General features: G+C 42.2%; 1 protein-coding gene and 1 pseudogene across 1 annotated transcript; both read left to right on the top strand.

Annotated features, from left to right (window-relative positions):
- Positions 1-615: 615 nt before the first annotated feature.
- Positions 616-7,838, top strand: TRIM6 (tripartite motif containing 6). Its single transcript, NM_001205190.2, has 7 exons — positions 616-1,038; positions 1,754-1,849; positions 2,507-2,737; positions 5,241-5,263; positions 6,639-6,739; positions 7,027-7,053; positions 7,276-7,838. Exons 1-7 carry the CDS (start codon positions 616-618, stop codon positions 7,836-7,838), a joined length of 1,464 nt encoding a protein of 487 aa, NP_001192119.1.
- OR52B4BP (olfactory receptor family 52 subfamily B member 4B, pseudogene) lies at positions 18,847-19,806 on the top strand (annotated as a pseudogene).

The following is a 19,941-nucleotide window of genomic DNA, read 5'->3' on the forward strand; positions in this document are numbered from 1 at the left end:
AATTAAAAATATGCGTTAGGTGGTGGTGAAAAGAAAAAGCAAGCAGGTTAGTATATGGAGAGTGATTGTATGGATGGCCATGCTTTAGTTAGGCTAGACAGAGTCAGCTCTTCTTATAAGGGAGCGTGTAAGGAGAGTGTGGAATGAAGTCACCCAGTCAGGCGGATATTAGGGTGCAGGGCCTTCAAGCAGTAACAGCAAGTGCAAACATGCTGAGGCAGCCGTGTGTTTTGATGCTTTTAACACTAAGGGTGTGTTTTGGTGGATGGGAAAAGATCAAACAGATGGTGGCTCACGCAGGGCTACTCCTCTCACGGGCTTCAGTTGGTCCCTCCATCCAGTAGGAGTCAAGGAAAATCTTTAATTTAACAAGGAGTAATTCTTGTTCTAACGAGAGTACAAATTGATGTCTAATATGAGCTGGAGTGAATAACAGGTTTGAATACCGTGTTACCCGGGTATCTGGCCAAGTTGTCCAGGATACTCAGCATCCCTTTATTTGCACTCTTTTCTTACCTTGACCCTTTTTTGTTTGCCCATCTACCCAGGATTCTGGAAGCAAGAAGTGCCTTAGAAATCCCAGCTGGGCAGGCAAGAGCCAGGGGAGAAGCTACAATGACTTCAGCGGTCCTGGTGGACATACGAGATGAAGTGACCTGCCCCATCTGCCTGGAGCTCCTGACAGAACCCGTGAGCATAGACTGTGGCCACAGCTTCTGCCAAGCTTGCATCATGGGAAATAGCACGGAGTTGGTGATGGGCCAAGACGGGGAAAGCAGCTGTCCTGTATGTCAGACCAGCTACCAGCCCGGGGACCTGCGGCCTAATCGGCACCTGGCCAACATAGCGGAGAGGCTCAGAGAGGTGGTACTAGGCCCTGGGATGCAGCTGAAAGTGACTCTCTGTGCACACCATGGGGAAAAGCTCCAGCTCTTCTGTAAGGAGGATGGGAAGCTTATATGCTGGCTTTGTGAGCGGTCTCAGGAGCACCGTGGTCACCACACGGTCCTTATGGAGGAGGTTGCCCACGAGTATCAGGTAGGATTCCAAACAGAGAAGGCAGGGAAGAGCAGGGCCCTTGGCAGGAGATGACTTTTCTTTATCCTGTAATATTTTTTTTTTTAAGATTTTATTTATTCATGAGAATAAATAAATAAATGAGAGAATTCATTCTCTCATTCTCAGAGAGAGCGGGCGAGAGAGAGAAAGGCAGAGACACAGGCAGAGGGAGAAGCAGGCTCCATGCAGGAAGCCTGACGCGGGACTCAATCCTGGGTCTCCAGGATCACACCCTGAGCTGAAGGTGGCGTTAAACCACTGAGCCACCCAGGCTGCCCATTTATCCTGTAATCTAATTTCTTTGTAGTTTTTCCATTTACCTAGAGGATGAACCTAGAAAATGCCCCCTGCCCAAGGGTAGAGACTTTATCTCTTCATTGCTGCTCAAGACCTGCTCCGCAAGAGTAGAGGATGCTGCAGGGTATAACTTGGTATGATCGAGTGTGGGGGATGTGGTGGTAAGAGAAAAGTCCTTCATAAACAGGTTCTATCCCTGGGAGGAAAGAGAAATGAGTCTATGCCCTTTGGCTCTTTATGCACACTCCCTGTGCATAAAAGATCCTTAGGCCTTCTCGGTTCTTCAGCTGTGGTAGGAGAGACTTCTGAGGTCAGCATAATCTCTTCCCTATTCACTCCATTCTGGACACAGAGACAAGTTAGTGCTTGACCCTGCTTGCCCTGATGTTTCTTTAAGGAGAAGTTCCAGGAGTCTCTGGGGAAGCTGAGGCAAGAGCAACAGGAAGCTGAGAGACTAACAGCTGTTATCATAGGGAAGAGGACATCATGGAAGGTGAGAGAGATTCTTCTTGAAGGTGTCCTGGGACAAGAATCAGGGCAGGGCATGGGAGCCCAGGGTCTGTCTGTTCCCTGATTTGACTGGAAGAGCTTCCCTTTGCCTAATTCTTTTCTGAAGCCCTTCCAAACAAGGGCATTGTTCTCGGTGAGGATGGGGAAGGGGGTGTTAGAGAATGAACATATCAAACAGGAATTCAGGTTTTTAAAGATGGTTACATAGGAGAGGAACCATGACCATTGGCAGCCCCCAATTCCTGATTCCAGACCTTGTTCTACAGTTTCAAGCTCTGGAAGCTCCTGGAAAGACAGGTCACACAATCATTCCCACCTGGGTATTCAAAATTGGAAGGGGAGGCCAATGCAGAGACCTGGGAGGCCAGGGAGGTGCCTTGGAATCTAGACCTCCCCCAGGATCCACAGTCTATGTCCTGGAGGCCTAGATAAGGTAGCCTGGGGCTGATGGTCTGGGAAGAGCTGAAGACAAAGCAGAAGGAAAGAACAGGTTCTGTGGGACTCCCTTCCCATTTTTACTCCTTTCCTGGTGAGACCTAGCCAGAAGAGTGGTGCTGAGCCTGAATCTCCACCCCCACCCAAGAGTAGGGACTCTAAGCTCAACAGATGAGCAGCCTTTATCTCTTACATGTTCCTGAAGAATCAGATGGAACCTGAGAGACACAGGATCCAGACAGAATTTAATAAGTTGAGAAGCATCCTGGACAAAGAGGAGCAGCGACAATTGAAAAAGCTGGAGGAGGAAGAGAGGAAGGGCCTGAGTATTTTAGAAGAGGCTGAGAATGAGCTGGTCCAGCAGAGCGAAACACTGAGGGAGCTCATTTCTGATCTGGAGCTTCGGTGTCAGGGGTCAGCAATGGAGCTGCTGCAGGTAAGACTCGGGGAAGAGCCCTTAGTCTGAGAGTCAAGGCAAAGGGAGACTGACTTTCACTCCCTTCTTATGCAGGACTAATGACCTGGTAGGAGAAAGAAAAAGATTTGCTTGGCCCTGTTGTGCCTCTTGCCTATTAAACTATGCAGAAGTCACGGGTAAAACATAGGATAATTAAGGTATAAATGCTAGGGGATTCTCATTTTCATTTATTATATATAAAGGGTAGTCCAGAAGTTTATTTGATACTATGGAGAAGATCTGTTATATCCACTGATGTTTTAGAGCAACATTTCTCAATCTCGGCACTGTTTATATTTTGAACTGGAAATTCCTTGCCATGAGGGACTGCCCTGTACCTTGTAGGATGTTTAGTAACATCCCTGGCCTCTACCCACTGGATGTCGGTAGCATCTCTCTTCAGCTGTAACAATCAAAATCCTCTAGATATTGCCAAATGTCCCTGGGGGAATCATAATCCCTCTTCCTCCTGTTGAGATTCACTGGCCATTTGGCATCTGTCAACTCTGAGGCTGTGTTGGGATTTGTCAGGTACTTTTCAGCCAGCTTAGTTACAGGCAAACACCCAAGCTCAAGTACTTAGAGATTCTGTGTCATCACCAGTCCTTCTTTGCTTTCACTATCTTTAGGGCAAAATCATTTAACATGTAAAAGAAGTTTGAATGGGTCTTTTTAAGACACAAAGAAGACTGAGCTCTGGGACGTGTGTACTGGGGTGTGTGTATGCATGTGTGTGTGCCTGGAGAGTACAAGGTGTCAGTTTGGAGATATTTGATACAGAAGCTTGAACCAAAGTTGAAATCTGAGCGGGTGATTTCTGCATAGAATGACTAGTGTGACTGGAGACTGGATGTAGTTTCAACATTCTGGAACATTCAGGCTATTCCTTATTTTCTGTTTGCTTTCTTGCTTTCCTCTTGCTCTCCATTTATTGGTAGAATAATTAGTCCTAGTTACTTATCCTTGGGTCCTAGTATTAGGGTCATGGAGTAGCTACATTCTACCTATTGGACCTTTTCCCACGCACTGCTTCATTTTATTTTTCTTGTCCTTTTTCTTCAGCCTGGATATTGGGTTGCCCTGATGCTTCTCCCTGCCCCCACTTGAGCCCCTCCACAGACTCTTCAAGCTGTAAAAATTGCTCCATAAGTGCAAAGGGCTCATCCATTTATATCATTTGACAGGACCTGTCTAGACTCTCACATCTGTTTGTATGACTGCCTTATGGGTGTTTTAACCTGAGTGCTGTTCCACAGTCAGGTTTTCTAGAGCTTGCTCAGCACAAATACTTTCTTCCTCCCCTTTTTTGTGGAGGACACAATTGTGACATTGTTGCATGTTAGATTTGATAGCCCATGCCAGCCTGTGGCTTTCAAGTATCAGAATGTGACCCTTGAGAATAAACCTAACGGAAGAGAAGGAGACATGAAGTGGCACCTAGATTTGGCCATTGAGTTCCTCAGTAAGCCATGCCTTAAGGCTGATCCAATCCTAGGTATTTGGTGTAAATTGACACATCCACCCTCTCTATTGCTTTCCATATTCAAACCAGTTTGAGTTGTGTTTCTGTCAAATGCCACCCAAAATAGGCCCAACACAGAAAATAGTTATTGCCACGTTACATAGATCAAGCCATTGTCCGTCCTTTCAGTCAATATGGTGCATAGAGCAGAAGCTATGAGGACCAAGCGGGAGGCTCTGCTCCAGAAAGGCCATGGTGGCAGTGATGACAGTGAAGAGCAGGTGGCTAAAAGAAGTTATGAGTGTGAAACGGACTGGCTTGATCTGAGATGGGACATCAAAGTGAATATGACGTAGTTTTTAGAATCATACTTTGTCTAAATTGGGTGATTAAATGGATCCTGGCAACACTGAGGAAGATTGAAGATAAGAGACTTCACCATTGCAGGAAAAGTAAGGTTTTTTTTTTTTTTTTTTAAGCGTTTTGAGTTTGTGGTGCCGATAGCTCTCTTGCTGGCATATATGAGAGGCATCTGAGTGGAAGTACAGATTTGGAAACCATGAATATGAGTGTGTGTCGAAATCAAGAAAACTAGATGAGGTCAGAAAGGATAGCATTGAGGGTGAGAGGAGGTAAAGTTTGAGAAATAACCACATTTAAGGCTCTTGTATCCTTAGCAATCAGAATGTAAGCATCTCAAGGACAGAAATGATGACTTAATCATGTGGGATTCTCTAGTTCTAATAGATAGTGTGCATATTTAACATTACGCACACACCCTATCATCAAAATAAAGGTACTAATGAATGAGTTGAATCATTTCCTGACATCCCTACATTAAAGTCTCAGGGACAGTCTGCTCTGAGTTCTTAATCTACTTTGTGACCTCCAGTTTGGGTCCTTTTTTATTCCCATCATATCATGGGGTGGTGGGAATGGGATAAGGAATATGGATGAGGCTATTAACGGGTGAGGCCTATTCTATTACTCTTTAACTTAACATTTCTCTTTCCTTCCTAGGATGTGAGTGATGTCATGAAAAGGTATGTGTAGGAGAGAACACAGAATGGTCCCCTTGGATTGACAAGGATTTCTGCACCCATAGAGTTATCTTGTGGGCAGTGGAAAAGGAAAAAAGAAAAATCACAAGGCAGGGAAGATATAGGACGGTGATGCCTTGAGTTGCTCATCATAAGAATTTTTGGGTTCCCCAAAATAAAGGGAATGACTTGGTTTCTATGGTAAGAGAATTTGGATGAAGGGGGGGTTGGTCACAAATTGGGGACAGTAGTGTTCTTAAGAATAAAAATTGCAGTATCATTAACTCCCCTAGTATCCCATGACCGGACTCCATTGCCACAAAACTTTGGATGTTTCCAACCCAGATTCTAGTAGCTTATAGTTACCTCAAACTACACAGCTTTTCTTTGTCCATCTATATTATCAGAGGGAAATTTCCCATCTGTGTTTTCCAAGGTCCAAAATACAACACCTGGGGCATTTCGCTTCAATTTCCCTTTCTCTTTTGGCTTTTGAAAAGTCCAGGCCTTACTACCTTTTTCTCCTCAAACTTCCTTTTTTTTTTTTCAATTCCAGGAAAAACATAGACAAGGTCTTGAGAAGATTGGTTTTGGCCTTGAAACAAAACATGTTCTCTTCTTTCTCCCATACTCTAGACTCTCATCCATCAAGATGACATCTAAGGTTGCCCACACACCTGTACCTTTCAGCTCCTCATAGACACATGAAACACAGAGTCCATTGTCCCTTCTGAAATATTCACTCTTGGCTTGGAGATAAAGATGTCTTCTTTCTCCAACTGGCATGATATTCCCAGAGACAGAGATATTCCCTCCTAAAACACTGTTCTGCAGGCCTTTCTCCCTAAGCCTTTAGGAGAGCCTAAGGCCTAACTCACTCTTCACAATGAAGCCCTTTACTCGATACTCTCAGAGCCCCAGCAGCAGTTTCCTGGTGTTCTCCCTGTCAACACACACATCTCCAGTCCGTTATACTAGACCTTTAAGATGACATTGACATTGTAAACATTTTGTATCTTTTTTAGAGGTAAAAAAATATTTCCCAGCCCATTATTTTATATAGTCCTAGGATGTAGAGAGAGAAGGGAAAATTATTGTGTTTTATAAAAAACAAAAAACAAAAACAAAAAAACAAAACAAGCAAACCAAAATGAGTCTTTGAAAGGTTAGATCTTATCCAAGTTTGCACAGATGGTGAGAAGCTAGTTTCTAGTCCAGGTCCTCCAGTTCTAGTGCCAGAGCTCTTTGCAGAACGTTGCTCATTTTCTTTAGGAGAGAATGCTGAAGTTCTCCCAGGGGCCTGGTTGATGGGGAAGATGGGTGTTGGAGGAACCCAAGGCCAGCAGTGTAGGAGATTCATAAGGTCTATTCTCTCTAGAAGTGAGTTCTGGACCCTAAAGAAGCCAGAAGCTCTCCCTACCAAGCTGAAGAGTATGTTTCGAGTTCCAGATCTCAAAAAGATGCTGCGAGTGTTTAGAGGTGAGGAGATTCAGGGGACAGCTTTTGGATGTGAAATTATTGTAGCCTCAGCAATACATAGAATGGAGTGTAGAGTTGGTATTTGGTAATAGTGGTACAGAGAGAGATCAGAGAGAGAGGGACATAACCATGCTGAAGAAGATGCAGTTCATATATAAGGCAGAATGAGATGGCCAGCTTGCATCATTATAGAATTTCCTGCCTCACCCCTCAGTCAATAAGGGGGAGACAGCCGACCTGAAACTGTCCATTCTGTATAACATAATTGACTCTGTTTATCATTACAGAACTGACGGATGTCCAGAGCTACTGGGGTAAGTAACAACCATGGCCTCTCTGAGCTGAAATGTCCTTGGCCTTTCTCACCTGCTCCTCCCACTCAGACATACCCACACACACTCTCAACTACAAGGTGTTAGTACCATCTCTCCAACCCCCCACATAGTTCCATTCCTCCACTTCTGTGTTTCCTCTTCCCTGTGTCTTATGACCCATGTACCCATCCTTATCTGCTGATATTGTACCTTTTCCCACAGTGGACGTGACTCTGAATCCACACACGGCTAACTTAAATCTCGTCATGTCTAAAAACCGAAGACAGGTGAGATTTGTGGGTGCCAAGCTATCTGCGTCTTACCTGGAAGAGCATTATGACTGTGGTATCCTGGGCTCTCAGCACTTCTCCTCTGGGAAACATTACTGGGAGGTAGATGTGGCCAAGAAGACTGACTGGATCCTGGGGGTGTGCAGTAATTCAGTGGGACCAACGTACTGTTTCAGCCAGTTTACGAACAATCGAAATGTCTACTCCAGATATCAACCTCAGAGTGGATACTGGGTGATTGGGCTCCATCATAAACATGAATATAGAGCCTATGAGGAATCTTCTACTTCCCTGCTCCTCTCCATGATGGTACCCCCTCGCCGTGTTGGGGTTTTCTTAGACTACGAGGCCGGCACTGTTTCCTTTTATAATGTCACAAACCATGGCTTTCCCATCTATACTTTCTCTAAATATTACTTTCCTACCACCCTTTCTCCATATTTCAATCCTTGCAACTGTGTAGTCCCAATGACCCTGCGTCGCCCAAGCTCTTGAACATTCTGCTATCTCCACCCATATCTGAGCAGGACCCTCTAATAAGATTCATCTGTATCTCAGTCTTTCTGCACTTCTGTTTTCCTGCGTTCTCACACCCTTCCCTTCAAACATTTATTCAGTGCCAAAATATACCCAGAGGTGATTGTGAACATCCCTGAATGATTAATTACCAATATTGAGATGGGTGAGGGTAGCTTTCAACATTTTACCATTACCGTTGATTCATGGGATCAAATTTAGGAAGTTCTTTTCTATTAATTTGCTATCATCTTCTGCACTGAATGGAAAATTGAATTTCAATAGATACTGTCCATAATTATTGATATAATCCTGTGCCCTGTTTATTCTGTCATTGGAATACATTGATTTGTTTCCATTTTTAAATGCAACACAAAGTCCTGAAATAAATCATTATTCCTCATATGCAATAATGGATTTGTTTTTGCTAGTATATTGTGTGGGTTTCATTACCATCCCCATTGATGAAAAAAAGCGACCTATAATGTTACAGTGTTGTAACACCGATGTCAGGTTTTGTAAAATGCAATAAATGAGCAAAAAAATTACTATACTTTTGTGTAAGTATAGGTTTTTTTTTTTTATTATTTTTTATTTATTTATGATAGTCACACACACAGAGAGAGAGAGAGAGAGAGGCAGAGACATAGGCAGAGGGAGAAGCAGGCTCCATGCACTGGGAGCCTGATGTGGGATTCGATCCTGGATCTCCAGGATCACGCCCTGGGCCAAAGGCAGACGCTAAACCGCTGTGCTACCCAGGGATCCCTTGTGTAAGTATATATAGGATTGAGTGCTAAAAACCATTATAATGTTAATTTTGGTGGCTTTAAATCAAATTTTAACTTCAGTTTTCACTGCAGCCTTTATGGATTTAAAAATTTAAGATTAGTAATTGAAAATTTAAAGCAAATTTCCCAAATTCATTGAAGTAGAAAAAAGGGAAAAGAAAATGATGATCGAATATAGATTTTTCTCTCAGAATGGGAGGAAAACATACAAAGAAAATAATATAAAGCACTTTTAGGAAGAGAATGACTTTTTCCAGTGTCACCCCCTTTCTTTATGCTCAAATGTGAGCAGCCTGTGAATGAGCTGCAATGGCTTTGCTAGAGGTGCTATATGCTTTTGAGCCAACTGTAAAAGAAATTAGGAGGTGGCTGTGAGAGTGGAAACAAATACCAAGGAGCTGACTAGAGCTACTGTCCAATATGGTAGCCAAGAGCTACCTGTGGCTATTGAGTTCTTTTTTTTTTTTAATATTTTATTTATTTATTCATGAGAGACACAGGGAAAGAGAGAGGCAAAGACACAGGCAGAGGGAGAAGCAGGCTCCATGCAGGGAGCCCAACGTGGGACTCGATCCCGGGTCTCCAGGATCAGGCTCTGGGCTGAAGGTGGTGCCAAACCACTGAGCCACCCAGGCTGCCCTGTTGAGTTCTTTATATGTGACTAGTCTGAACTGAAGTGTGCTCTATATATAATATGCACACCTGATTTTGAAGACTTAGTTTAAAAAAATAATGTAAAGTATAACTTTTCTGTTGTAGATAGCAATGATAATATTTTGCATACACTGGATTAAATAAATATATATTAACTTCACCAGTTTTATTTTACTTTTTAGACGTAGATACTAGAAAATTTAAAATTACGTGTGTGGCTTATATTGCCTTTCTATTGGACAGCTCTTTCTGAAATGCAATTTCTATCTCTCCAGGGGCCCTTGTGTAGGGAAGGTATGTTCATCTCTGCACAGACCTCCTCCCTTTGGGGCATTTTTGTAGAAGGTAATGGCAGAAGGAGATCTCAACATATTTAGAAATTTACAATGTGGAAGATCATAGAAAGGGATCATGGCCAGAAAAAAAATCATTCTACCTGGTCTGGTCCCTGTCTTTAGCCCCCAGTCTTTTGAGCACTTAGTCTGAAGAAATACAAAGTAGCTCATCCTCAGGCTCAGCTCTGGTATCTGTGGGGGAGATGAAGTACAGTTTATAGTAAAAACCCAATATTGGTTTGCTCTAAGGCAGAATTTTATTTGGGAGATGAAATTTGTGGGAGACCAGAGGCCAAATGCATACGCTTCATCCTGATTTGCATTTCAATCAGGAAATATAAAAGGAGATAAAGCTGGCAAATGGTTGCTCGTAGAGGTGGTGGGGGTTTGAGAATGAGAGATGATAAAGAGAAAATCTGCCTGAGTAATTAATCCCTTCTACTTATTTTCCCATGTAATAATTTCCAGGTTAAAAGGAGTTAGCCCAGCTGTCCTCTACCAGTGGAGGTGTTCAGTGAATGACCTTACACAATAAGGAAAGACAAAGTACTTCCTGGGATTTTGTTGGTGAAATCTGGAGAAGGTTGTCCAGTTTGAGATTTGGAGGAATGAATTTGCAGCCCTGACTCTCCTGGGGGTTCTGGGGAGAGTGGCCTTGATGTTTTGGGCATAATGTGGTATAGACTAACCTGCTATGATTAAATATGATCAAATACTAAAGAATTTCATTTCTTATAAAAATCAAACAGGAGTGTAGTTAGTGCCATGTAGCACTGTTCCATATGGGTTTCATGCTCCAAGCTTTCTTCATCTGAATCTCTGCATCCCCAAAGATAGTATTGTCCTAAGCATCAAGCCAGTAGAATAGTTTAAAAAAAAGACCCAGGGAGGCAATTTGCTTCTTAAATTCTTCACTTATATATGAGATTCCTAATTTCTGCTCACTTTCTATTGCTGAGAATAGCTATGGGGCCACATCTAACTATAAAGAAAAGTTGTAAACTTGTCTAACCATTTGCAATTTTTTTTTTAAGATTTTATTTATTTTATTTATTCATAGAGACACAGAGAGAGAGGCAGAGACACAGGCAGAGGGAGAAGCAGGCTCCATGCAGAGAGCCCGATGTCGATCCAGGGTCTCCAGGATCACACCCTGGGCTGCAGGCGGCACTAAACCGCTGTGCCACTGGGGCTGCCCACCATTTGCAATTATGTACAATCAAATTTCAAGGGAAGGAAAATGCAGATTTTTGTGGAGACCTAGTAGTCTGTTACATGGGACACAATGAGTGCCTGGAATCTTAGGCAATTCCTCTTTCTCATTACAGAAGATCCAGGACCTGCTAAGGAACTATGTTTATTCCATCCTGTAGCCTACAATTCATAGAGAAAAGGGGAAGAGATGAGATGTTTTCCTGTCATACACATGGACATGGGCTAAGTAACAACCATCTTTTTAAAATTAAAAGGCCAAGCTAAGATCAAATGGTAATAAGTTAAAGAAACAGAACAAGAGGAATGGAACTGGTGGATAGTATATAAAGATTTTCAGGAGGTTGAGGGACAGCCAAATCTGGAATGTATGCTCTGATGTGAATGGACTTCTGAACAGATAGTAAATGGGTTCTGTCTCTTACCTTGTCACTTCCAGGAAAGACCTCTGTGGAGACTGAAGTACTGAGGGGTGAGCAGAGGGGATTGGGCCTCTGGACATATAAAAAGATATGAAATATTCAAAAGAAACTAGAGGAAGAAGCATGGATGGACAAAATTCTTAAACAAGAAATAGATATTCATTTAATTACTGAATAATGGAGTTAAAGGGGAAAGAAATAGAGTTAAATAGACAAGGATTTGAATATCAATAAACAAAGTGTTTACTGAAAGAAAATAAAGAGGTCAAACTTCCTCTAAAGTTATTGGTGCGATAATTCCATATCATAAAAAGTAAAGCCTTTACTCACCAATAATGATAAAATAGTTGATAAGAGGAGGACAAACTTAACATTAGTTATACTACTGTTATAGAAGATAATACCAAGAGATGTTCTTGAGATGAAAATGTAATAGCCTGAAGATCTCAGGGCCAGCTATTACTGCAAGAAACCCAGAAGTAGAGCTGCCTTTTTAACATCTCTCCCTCCAACCCACATACAGAGGCCACATATTTATGACTTTTCAAACCTGCACATGCCCTACTCCACAATACCGTCCCTAAATGTGTTATTTCCAATAAATGAATTGTTAGCATTAGTGCACCAAATAATCTTGTTTGCATTTGAATAGGAATTAGCAAATATTAATCCCATTTTAAATCGGGACTAATTTGAACATCCACATATGTTTATAAAGACCATGTATGAAAGACTCACAGCTAATATTATCCTCAATGAGGAAAAACTGCTTTTCCACTAAGGTCAGGAACACAACAGGGGTATCCCTCTCACCACTATTATTCAAAGTAAAAGTATGAGTTCCAGGTGGGAAATATATATATATTTTTAAGGCAAATATGTATTGGATAGAATATGTATAACATAGAAAATATTTAGCAATATTTTCTGATGTGATAAGAATATCTCTGCATTGAAAAATGATTTTTATAAACATTTTATTTGACTCTATTGTCATATTATTCCACATTTACCTGCTTTACTAAAAAATACACTTCTTAAAAAGAGGAATGTCCTCTTCCCTCTGTGACCATTGCTGAAGCACCAGTGGCCAAAATGGAGTTCAATCCCTTTGGGACTTCTGACCAGAGCAAGAACTGTAAATATGGCAGTCTGGGTGGCTCAGCAGTTTAGCGCTGCCTTCAGCCCAGGGTGTGGTCCTGGGGACCTTGGATTGAGTCCCACATCAGGCTCCCTCCATGGAATGGAGCCTGCTTCTCCCTCTGCCTGTGTCTGTGCCTCTCTCTCTCTCTGTGTGACTATCATAAATAAATAAAAATTAAAAAAAAAAAAAAAGATTTGGCTTTACATTAAAGGGTATTTTGCAGTCTTTGCACCGAGAGCCCGATGTGGGATTCGATCCCGGGTCTCCAGGATCGCGCCCTGGGCCAAAGGCAGGCGCCAAACCGCTCCACCACCCAGGGATCCCTGTAAAGCCAAATCTTAATAGGAAAGGAAAAGAACAAATATAAGGAAGAAACAATTGAAAAGATGCATAACTAATCTTATATGCAACTTTGAATAAAAACTGTTAAAATGAAAAAAAAAAAGAATACAAACATGTTTTCTCATCAAGACATTATTTTAAAATGCTTAGTTGGGAAGATGATTTATAACATGCTCTATGAAAGGTAAGATTTCAAATGATTGGGATCTGAGTACAGGCTCACCAACCAGCCAAAGAAAGAGGATATTCCTGGCAGAAAAAAATAAATGAGGATAAGGACACAGAAATAATAGAAGCACCTGGCATGACTAAAGAGTGGTGAAGGATGAGTTTGCACTGTGTCTGAGAAACAGTTATGAAAGATGAAATGGGAAATATTGCTGGAAAGATAGCCTGCAGTGAAATGCCTAACTACCTGAGGTGGGAATTCTTGAAAAACGCTATGAATTGGGTAGTGAGAGTTTCCCAAATCCCATTCCCTGGCATCATCCAATGCCAATCAAACATTCTAAAACTCTACCAAACTGTCCCCGACTAGGGGATCACCAGGCTTCAGGGTATCCAAGCACCTTAAAAGTTCTATCCAGCAACTGAAGTCATATATTCTATCATTCAAAAAAAGGTTATTTATTCAATCATGTTTCATTCAATAAATATTGTGTGCCTATAGTATGCCAAGAACAGTTCAGGTTTATGCTATGAAGAAGCAACTCAAGAAAAATCCTCGCCTTTATGTCCACTGGTATGCTTCTGTTGTCTTTGGTGTGATCTCTCTCCACCTGGTCTCTTATTAGTTTGTCTAGCCTGAGCTTTTTAAATGACTGCTGGCTTCCCCAAGGGGGCAAAATAGAAGTTGCAAGGTCCAAATGCCTGGAAATTCACAGATCATTGCAATCCTATTTTATTGGTCACAGCAAGTTATAAGGCCATCCCAGATTCAAGGGGCTGGAGAACAGACTGCACCTCATGATGGGTGAAATTGGCTTGTGTGTGCAGTAGAGGAAAGAATTATCGGCAGCCGTTTTTGTGGAGTGGCCAGCCACACTTGATAAACTAGCAGAGTGACGAATAGTCAAAAGCTTGATAACAAACTCTTCTGACAAGATTTTGAGAAAAAAAGACACTCTCATACATTGTTAGTGGCATTGGGGAAAGGTACAACCACATTTCTCCTTTAATATCTAACAAACATACAACCACATTTCTCCTTTGACCACCATAGTTATATTTCTTCTTCTTTTTAAGATTTATTTATTTATTTGGCAGAGAAAGAGAGAGCACAAGCAGTGGGAGGTACAGAGGTAAAGGGAAAAGCACTGAGCAGGGAGCCTGATGTGGGGCTCGAACCCAGGGCTCTGCAATCATGACCCGAGCTGAAGGCAGACTTTTAACTGACTGAGCCACCTAGGCATCCCTGATAGTCATATTTCTAATAATGATCCATAAGATTTATCAAAAGTACTTTCTAAGATGTGAGAGGAAAAGAAAAAAAATGAAGAGACCCTCAGTTATTGGTGGAACAATGTCAGAAGATCTAAAGTATGTAGTTGAGATCCCAAAATGACATGAGAGACTGGAGATAGGAAATAAGTTTAGAAGTAATAATTACTGGCATTTTCCAAATTAGGTGAAAGTCATAAATTCACAGATTTAAAAAGCTCAGTGAAGTTTATAAAGAGGATGCAAATAAAGCTACATCTGGATACATCACAATCACACTAAAGAGGTAAAGGGTCACCTGGGTGGCTCATTGGTTGAGTGTCTGCCTTCGGCTCAGGGCATGATCCTGGGGTTCTGGAATCCAGTCCCGCATTGGGAGCCTGCTTGTCCCTCTGCCTATGTCTCTGCCTCTCTGAGTCTCTCATTAAGAGAGAAGAAAAGAAAGAAAGGAAGATGAAAAAAAAAAAAAGAAAGAAAGAAAAAGAAAAAGAGGTAAAGTAAAAAATCTTAAAGGCAGGCAAAGGAAGCAGAGAAATGAAATATAAAAGCCTAAGGTAGCTGCAGGCCTCGGCCTGGAGTGCCGGCGCCCCCGCCACCCGTCCCCGGAGAGCCACTTGTACTCGCAGGACTCCTGGCCTCTCCCGTATCCACGTCTTGGAGTTGGGGAAAGCCGGCCCTGTGCGTGGAAATCAGCGGGGAAAGCCGGCCCTGTGCGTGGAAATCAGCGCAGCACTGCAGGAAATCCCCGAGTTACAACAATTGGATGCCTGCGGTGACTGGAGGAAGGCTGCCTAGAACTTGCAGCCCCTGCACTCCTCAGAAATACCCGTTCCCACTGTGAATCACTGCACAGCTGAGAGGGGCTGGAGCATTAAATAGCCCGTTTCAAGGTCTCAGGAACACAAGGAAGCTCTTCATCCTGCTTGGATTCTGCCTTTAACCCTTGGGAGTGTCCTCTAACACGTCCGCACCACCATCCAGACCCAAGAAACCAAGGCCAGAACCCAGGTCAAGATGGGGTTTATTTTCTCAAAATCTATGAATGAAAACATGAAAAACCAACAGGAGTTTATGCTTATGAATGCTCGACTCCAGGTGGTGATGCTGTATAGGCAATGGCCTCTCTGGAGATTGGCTGTGATTTTGTCTTTTTCTCCGTGGGATTCTATATTGTTTCTAATAGACCACCTGGAAGAGGTCAGGGAATCCCTGAAGGAGTGTCCTCTCATCACTATGAGTATTTACAATTTAAGCAAGTGAAAGCTGTACTAACATCTTGAAATAAGAAGTAACAGAACTACTGTTCTGAGGCAAGCAAGAGAGTACAGTGTCTGCTTTGTAGAGAGTCCTGTGGCAACAAGGAACCCCAAATGTAAAGCAGGTAGTGAAGAGGAGAGGAAAGCCGCCAACTCCTTCTGTATGTAGAAGGATGAGCAAGTGGGAGTTGGCTCCAGAACCAGAAATGACCAGGAAATGCCTTGACTAAGGCAGCATGTCAACCTGAGCTCATCAACAGTGGGAGGATCTTGGATTTACCACGGCTTCAACTTAACCCACTGAAACTCATTTCTGCTCGGTCCCCATCCCTGCTACTTCTCTTAGCCTCCCTCTGTCCCTCCCTCATAATCATTCTTCTGAAGTTTTATTGTGGTAAGACACAAATAAAAATTCATCATTTTAAAATGTATAATTCAGTGACATTTACAATGTGTGCAACCATCGCTACTATTTAATTTTTTCATCAAAAGGAAACCCTATGCCCATGACACAGTCACTCCCATCACCCCCAATCCCTGGAAACCACTAACCTGCTTTCTGGACTTGCCTGTTCTGGACATTTCATATAAATGGAATCATACAATAAAAAAAAATGTCTAAGGTAATCAAGACTCACACCTCTTCCACTAACTGTTAAGTGTGTTGAGAGTATATGAATGCTTATATACTCTTAGGCAATAGTTCAACATCATTATTCATGATTCTAAAATTTACGACTTATTAAAATCCAGAGGATAAGTATACCTAATTCTTTTTATGAGGAACAAAACTATAAATAGAAATCATTAGTACATATTATTTATAAGTTTTTATATTCCCTTTGTTTTGTTTTGTCTTAAGGATTTTATTTAGTCATGGGAGACACACAGAGAAAGGCAGAGACATAGGCAGAGGGAGAAGCAGGCTCCCTGTGGCGAGCCCAATATGAGACTTGATCCTAGGTCCCTGGGATCACCACCTGAGCCAAAGGGAGATGCTCAACCACTGAGCCACCTAGCTGTCCCTATGTTCCCTCTGAAAATGAGTTAAATATTCATTAAATAGGCCTCTAGCAAGGCTAGATTAGGTGGAAAAAGCTTTCCTATCAGAGAATCTTGAGAAAAGCAAGCGAGAAGAGGGTCAGAGGAAGGGAGGGAGATAGTAAATGGTTTTAGAGACCCAACCCTTTTGGGAATAAAGTGAGGCTGGTGGAGACTGGCTCTGTCCCTGGAGCCCCAGTGTAAGTAAATGTTCCCTCCAGGGTTCCACAAAAGAGTATAAACAGCTCAACTCCTGACCTACAAGCTGAATTTTATTAAGGATCTCATGTCATCTGCTCCTGAATGTTCAGTGTAAGGCTGGTGAGTGAATTAGATATCTAGGAGTGGTGAAGTTTCCAGGTTGAGGTAAGGACTGGACTGGTGTTCTGTCCCTGACAGGCCAGAGGTGACAGGACCCTTAGGGGCTATTGATACATGTGGACAAGGAGTGGTAAAGACCAGTGGCACAAATCTGTTTGGTTCTAGCAGATGTGGAAAGTGAGGTCTGGGAGGGGAGCTGAGGATGCATGGGCCAGATGGAAGTTCCTGAGGGGTAACAAATCAGGAAAAGCAATCCTATCAAATGGTAGATGCCCTAAATAATTAGACTGGAGATGAGAAAAACAGAAAATGCAGTTACTTAGACTATGGAAATGCATTTACATACCCCTCCTGAAAGATCAGGAAAGGAGCTCTGAGAAAGGCAGCAAACTAGTCAACTCCCCCAAGCCAGATATTGGAGGGGACTTTGGGGAAGGACCCAGGGCATCTCTGCAGGTGTGAGAACTCGAAGCCAATTTTCCTCCACAGAAAGAAAAATCAAGGCACCAAAAGAGGGAGCTGGAGTGGAAGAAATAATGTTATCTAGTATAAGATTTATCTTGGCCCCTGAGCTAGATATTTTAAGATGCCTCTTCATTTAATATCTTCAGAAACCCTGGGAAGAGGATATTTTATTATTGGCTTCATTTCTTCTTCATTCTGGTGAAAATGGAACTAGACATAGCTGTCTTCTCAGGGGGTACCCTGTGAGCCCATTACACCTGGAAAATTTTACTGAACCCATCTGCTTCCATACCGACCACTTTCTCAGTCCATAAGCCCAGTTAGGACAGATGCCTGAAAAATAGCCTGTGCTCCAAATAAGCTTGCTGAATAATTAAGCTAATGAATGAAGGAAAGTTAGTGAATGCTAGGAAGCAAATGGTAAAATTACGTGTTAACTTCTATCAGGAGAGTCTTCCAAATATCAAGTGCTCCACACCCGCCCCCAGAGATAATGTTTTTCTTTTTCAACTTTCAGTCATTTATTTTTTAAAATTCTTTTTAAAAAAATTTTAAGTCATTTTTTAGGCGTGAAATGGAGGCCATATCTACTTCCTAGAGTGGATGTCTGCTCCCTACAGGGAGAGTATACAAAACGCCACATGTAATGTGCATACTGCAATCCCTGACCTAAAACGATGATTAGGAAATACTAGTTTAATTCTTCTGTGACCATATTACATTCAGATCTATCCTATTTCTAGGACACAACTTACCTCTTGGTATCCAATTTCTCGGCAATTACTATTCCAATAAATCTTCAAGGCATATAATGGCTGCCACACGGGTGAGGTCTAAGTATGAAGTTGTGATCAAGGCCCTTCACTGACTGTGCACCCCTTCTGGCCTCTTAAGCACTCCCTATGCACCTGTCACCCAAGGTTAGAAATGTTTCATAAACATACTGTGCATGTCTATGCAGTATATTCACCTTTTCTTATGCTGATTCTCTTCTGATAAATTAGTCAATTTCAAGTATCTTTTGCATTCTTCCTAGTAATGATAATGAGTTTTTCTACTTATGTATAATCCTCTATTTGAAAGTGAGATACATAGAATAATATCTCTGATTTTGGTTTGTTAGAGGTGAGTATAGTTGGTTGTCACTCATTGAGGCACACACCATATCCTTCATCTTTGCATATTTTCTTTTTTTTGCATATTTTCTATTTGCATGTTTAAGAAGATGAAGAGTATGAGATATGCCAAAAGTTCTAATATTCACAAAGGATATTAGAATAATTCCCCTTAAGAATATATTAAAAATAATATGCATTTTCCAGGTGCCTGAGTGGCTCAGTTGGTTGAGTATCTGCCTTAGGCTCAGTTCATGATCTCAGGGTCCTGGAATTGAGCTGCATGTCAGCTTTCTGCTCAGCAGGATTTGCTTTTCCTTCTCCATTTGCTTTCCTCTGCTCATGGTCTTTCTCTCTCTCTCTCAAGTAAATAAAATCTTTTTTTAAAAAAGTATGCATTTTCATATCTTTATAAACAGAAAGTGAGATCCCAGATCATCTGCTCCAGCATGACTGCCTTAAACCACACTGCTGTTAGTCACACAGTCTTCCAGTTGTTGGGTATCCCTGGGCTAGAAGACCAGCACATGTGGATTTCCATCCCCTTCTTCATTTCCTACGTCATTGCCCTGCTTGGGAACAGCTTGCTCATCTGCATTATCCTCACAAAGCGCAGCCTCCATGAACCCATGTACCTCTTCCTCTGCATGCTGGCCGGAGCAGACGTTGTCCTCTCCACGTGCACAGTACCCCAGGCCTTGGCCATCTTCTGGTTCCGTGCTGGGGAGATCTCCTTGGATCGCTGCATCACTCAGTTCTTCATCATACATTGCACTTTCATGTCTGAGTCAGGGATATTGCTGGTGATGGCCTTTGACCGCTACATTGCCATATGCTACCCACTGAGATACACCACTATTCTTACACAAGCACTGATTGGGAAAATCGGTGTGACTGTCTTTCTGAGAAGTTTTTGTACACTTTTCCCCATAATATTTCTTTTGAAAAGATTGACTTTCTGCCAAAATAATACCATTCCACACACCTTTTGTGAACACATTGGCTTGGCCAAATATGCTTGTAATGACATTCAAGTGAACATCTGGTATGGATTTTCCATCCTAATGTTAACAGTGGTTTTAGATGTTGTGCTAATTTTTGTTTCCTATGTGCTGATTCTCCATGCTGTCTTCCACATCCCTTCTCAAGATGCTCGCCACAAAGCCCTCAACACCTGTGGTTCCCACATCTGTGTCATCATCCTTTTTTATGGGCCTGGAATCTTCACAATCCTTACTCAACGGTTTGGACGCCACATTCCACCTCATACCCACATCTTGTTGGCTAATGTTTGCATGCTTGCCCCACCTATGCTCAATCCCATCATTTATGGGATCAAGACCAAGCAAATCCGGGTGCAGGTGGTTCATGTGTTGTTCACAAAGCAGAAATCACTTTGGTTTAAAACTTGAGTTTTTGGAATCTCTACCCATCTGTGAAGTGGCCTCTGGAGTGGTCAATTGGAGAGATAGCTCAGTGAGTTCTGTCCCAGGAGCAAGTTCACCAGGGAGGTTTCAGGATTACTCCTTCATTGTCAAAACAAC

This window comes from Canis lupus, chromosome 21 (assembly GCF_011100685.1).
Source record: "Canis lupus familiaris isolate Mischka breed German Shepherd chromosome 21, alternate assembly UU_Cfam_GSD_1.0, whole genome shotgun sequence".
NCBI lineage: Eukaryota > Metazoa > Chordata > Mammalia > Carnivora > Canidae > Canis > Canis lupus.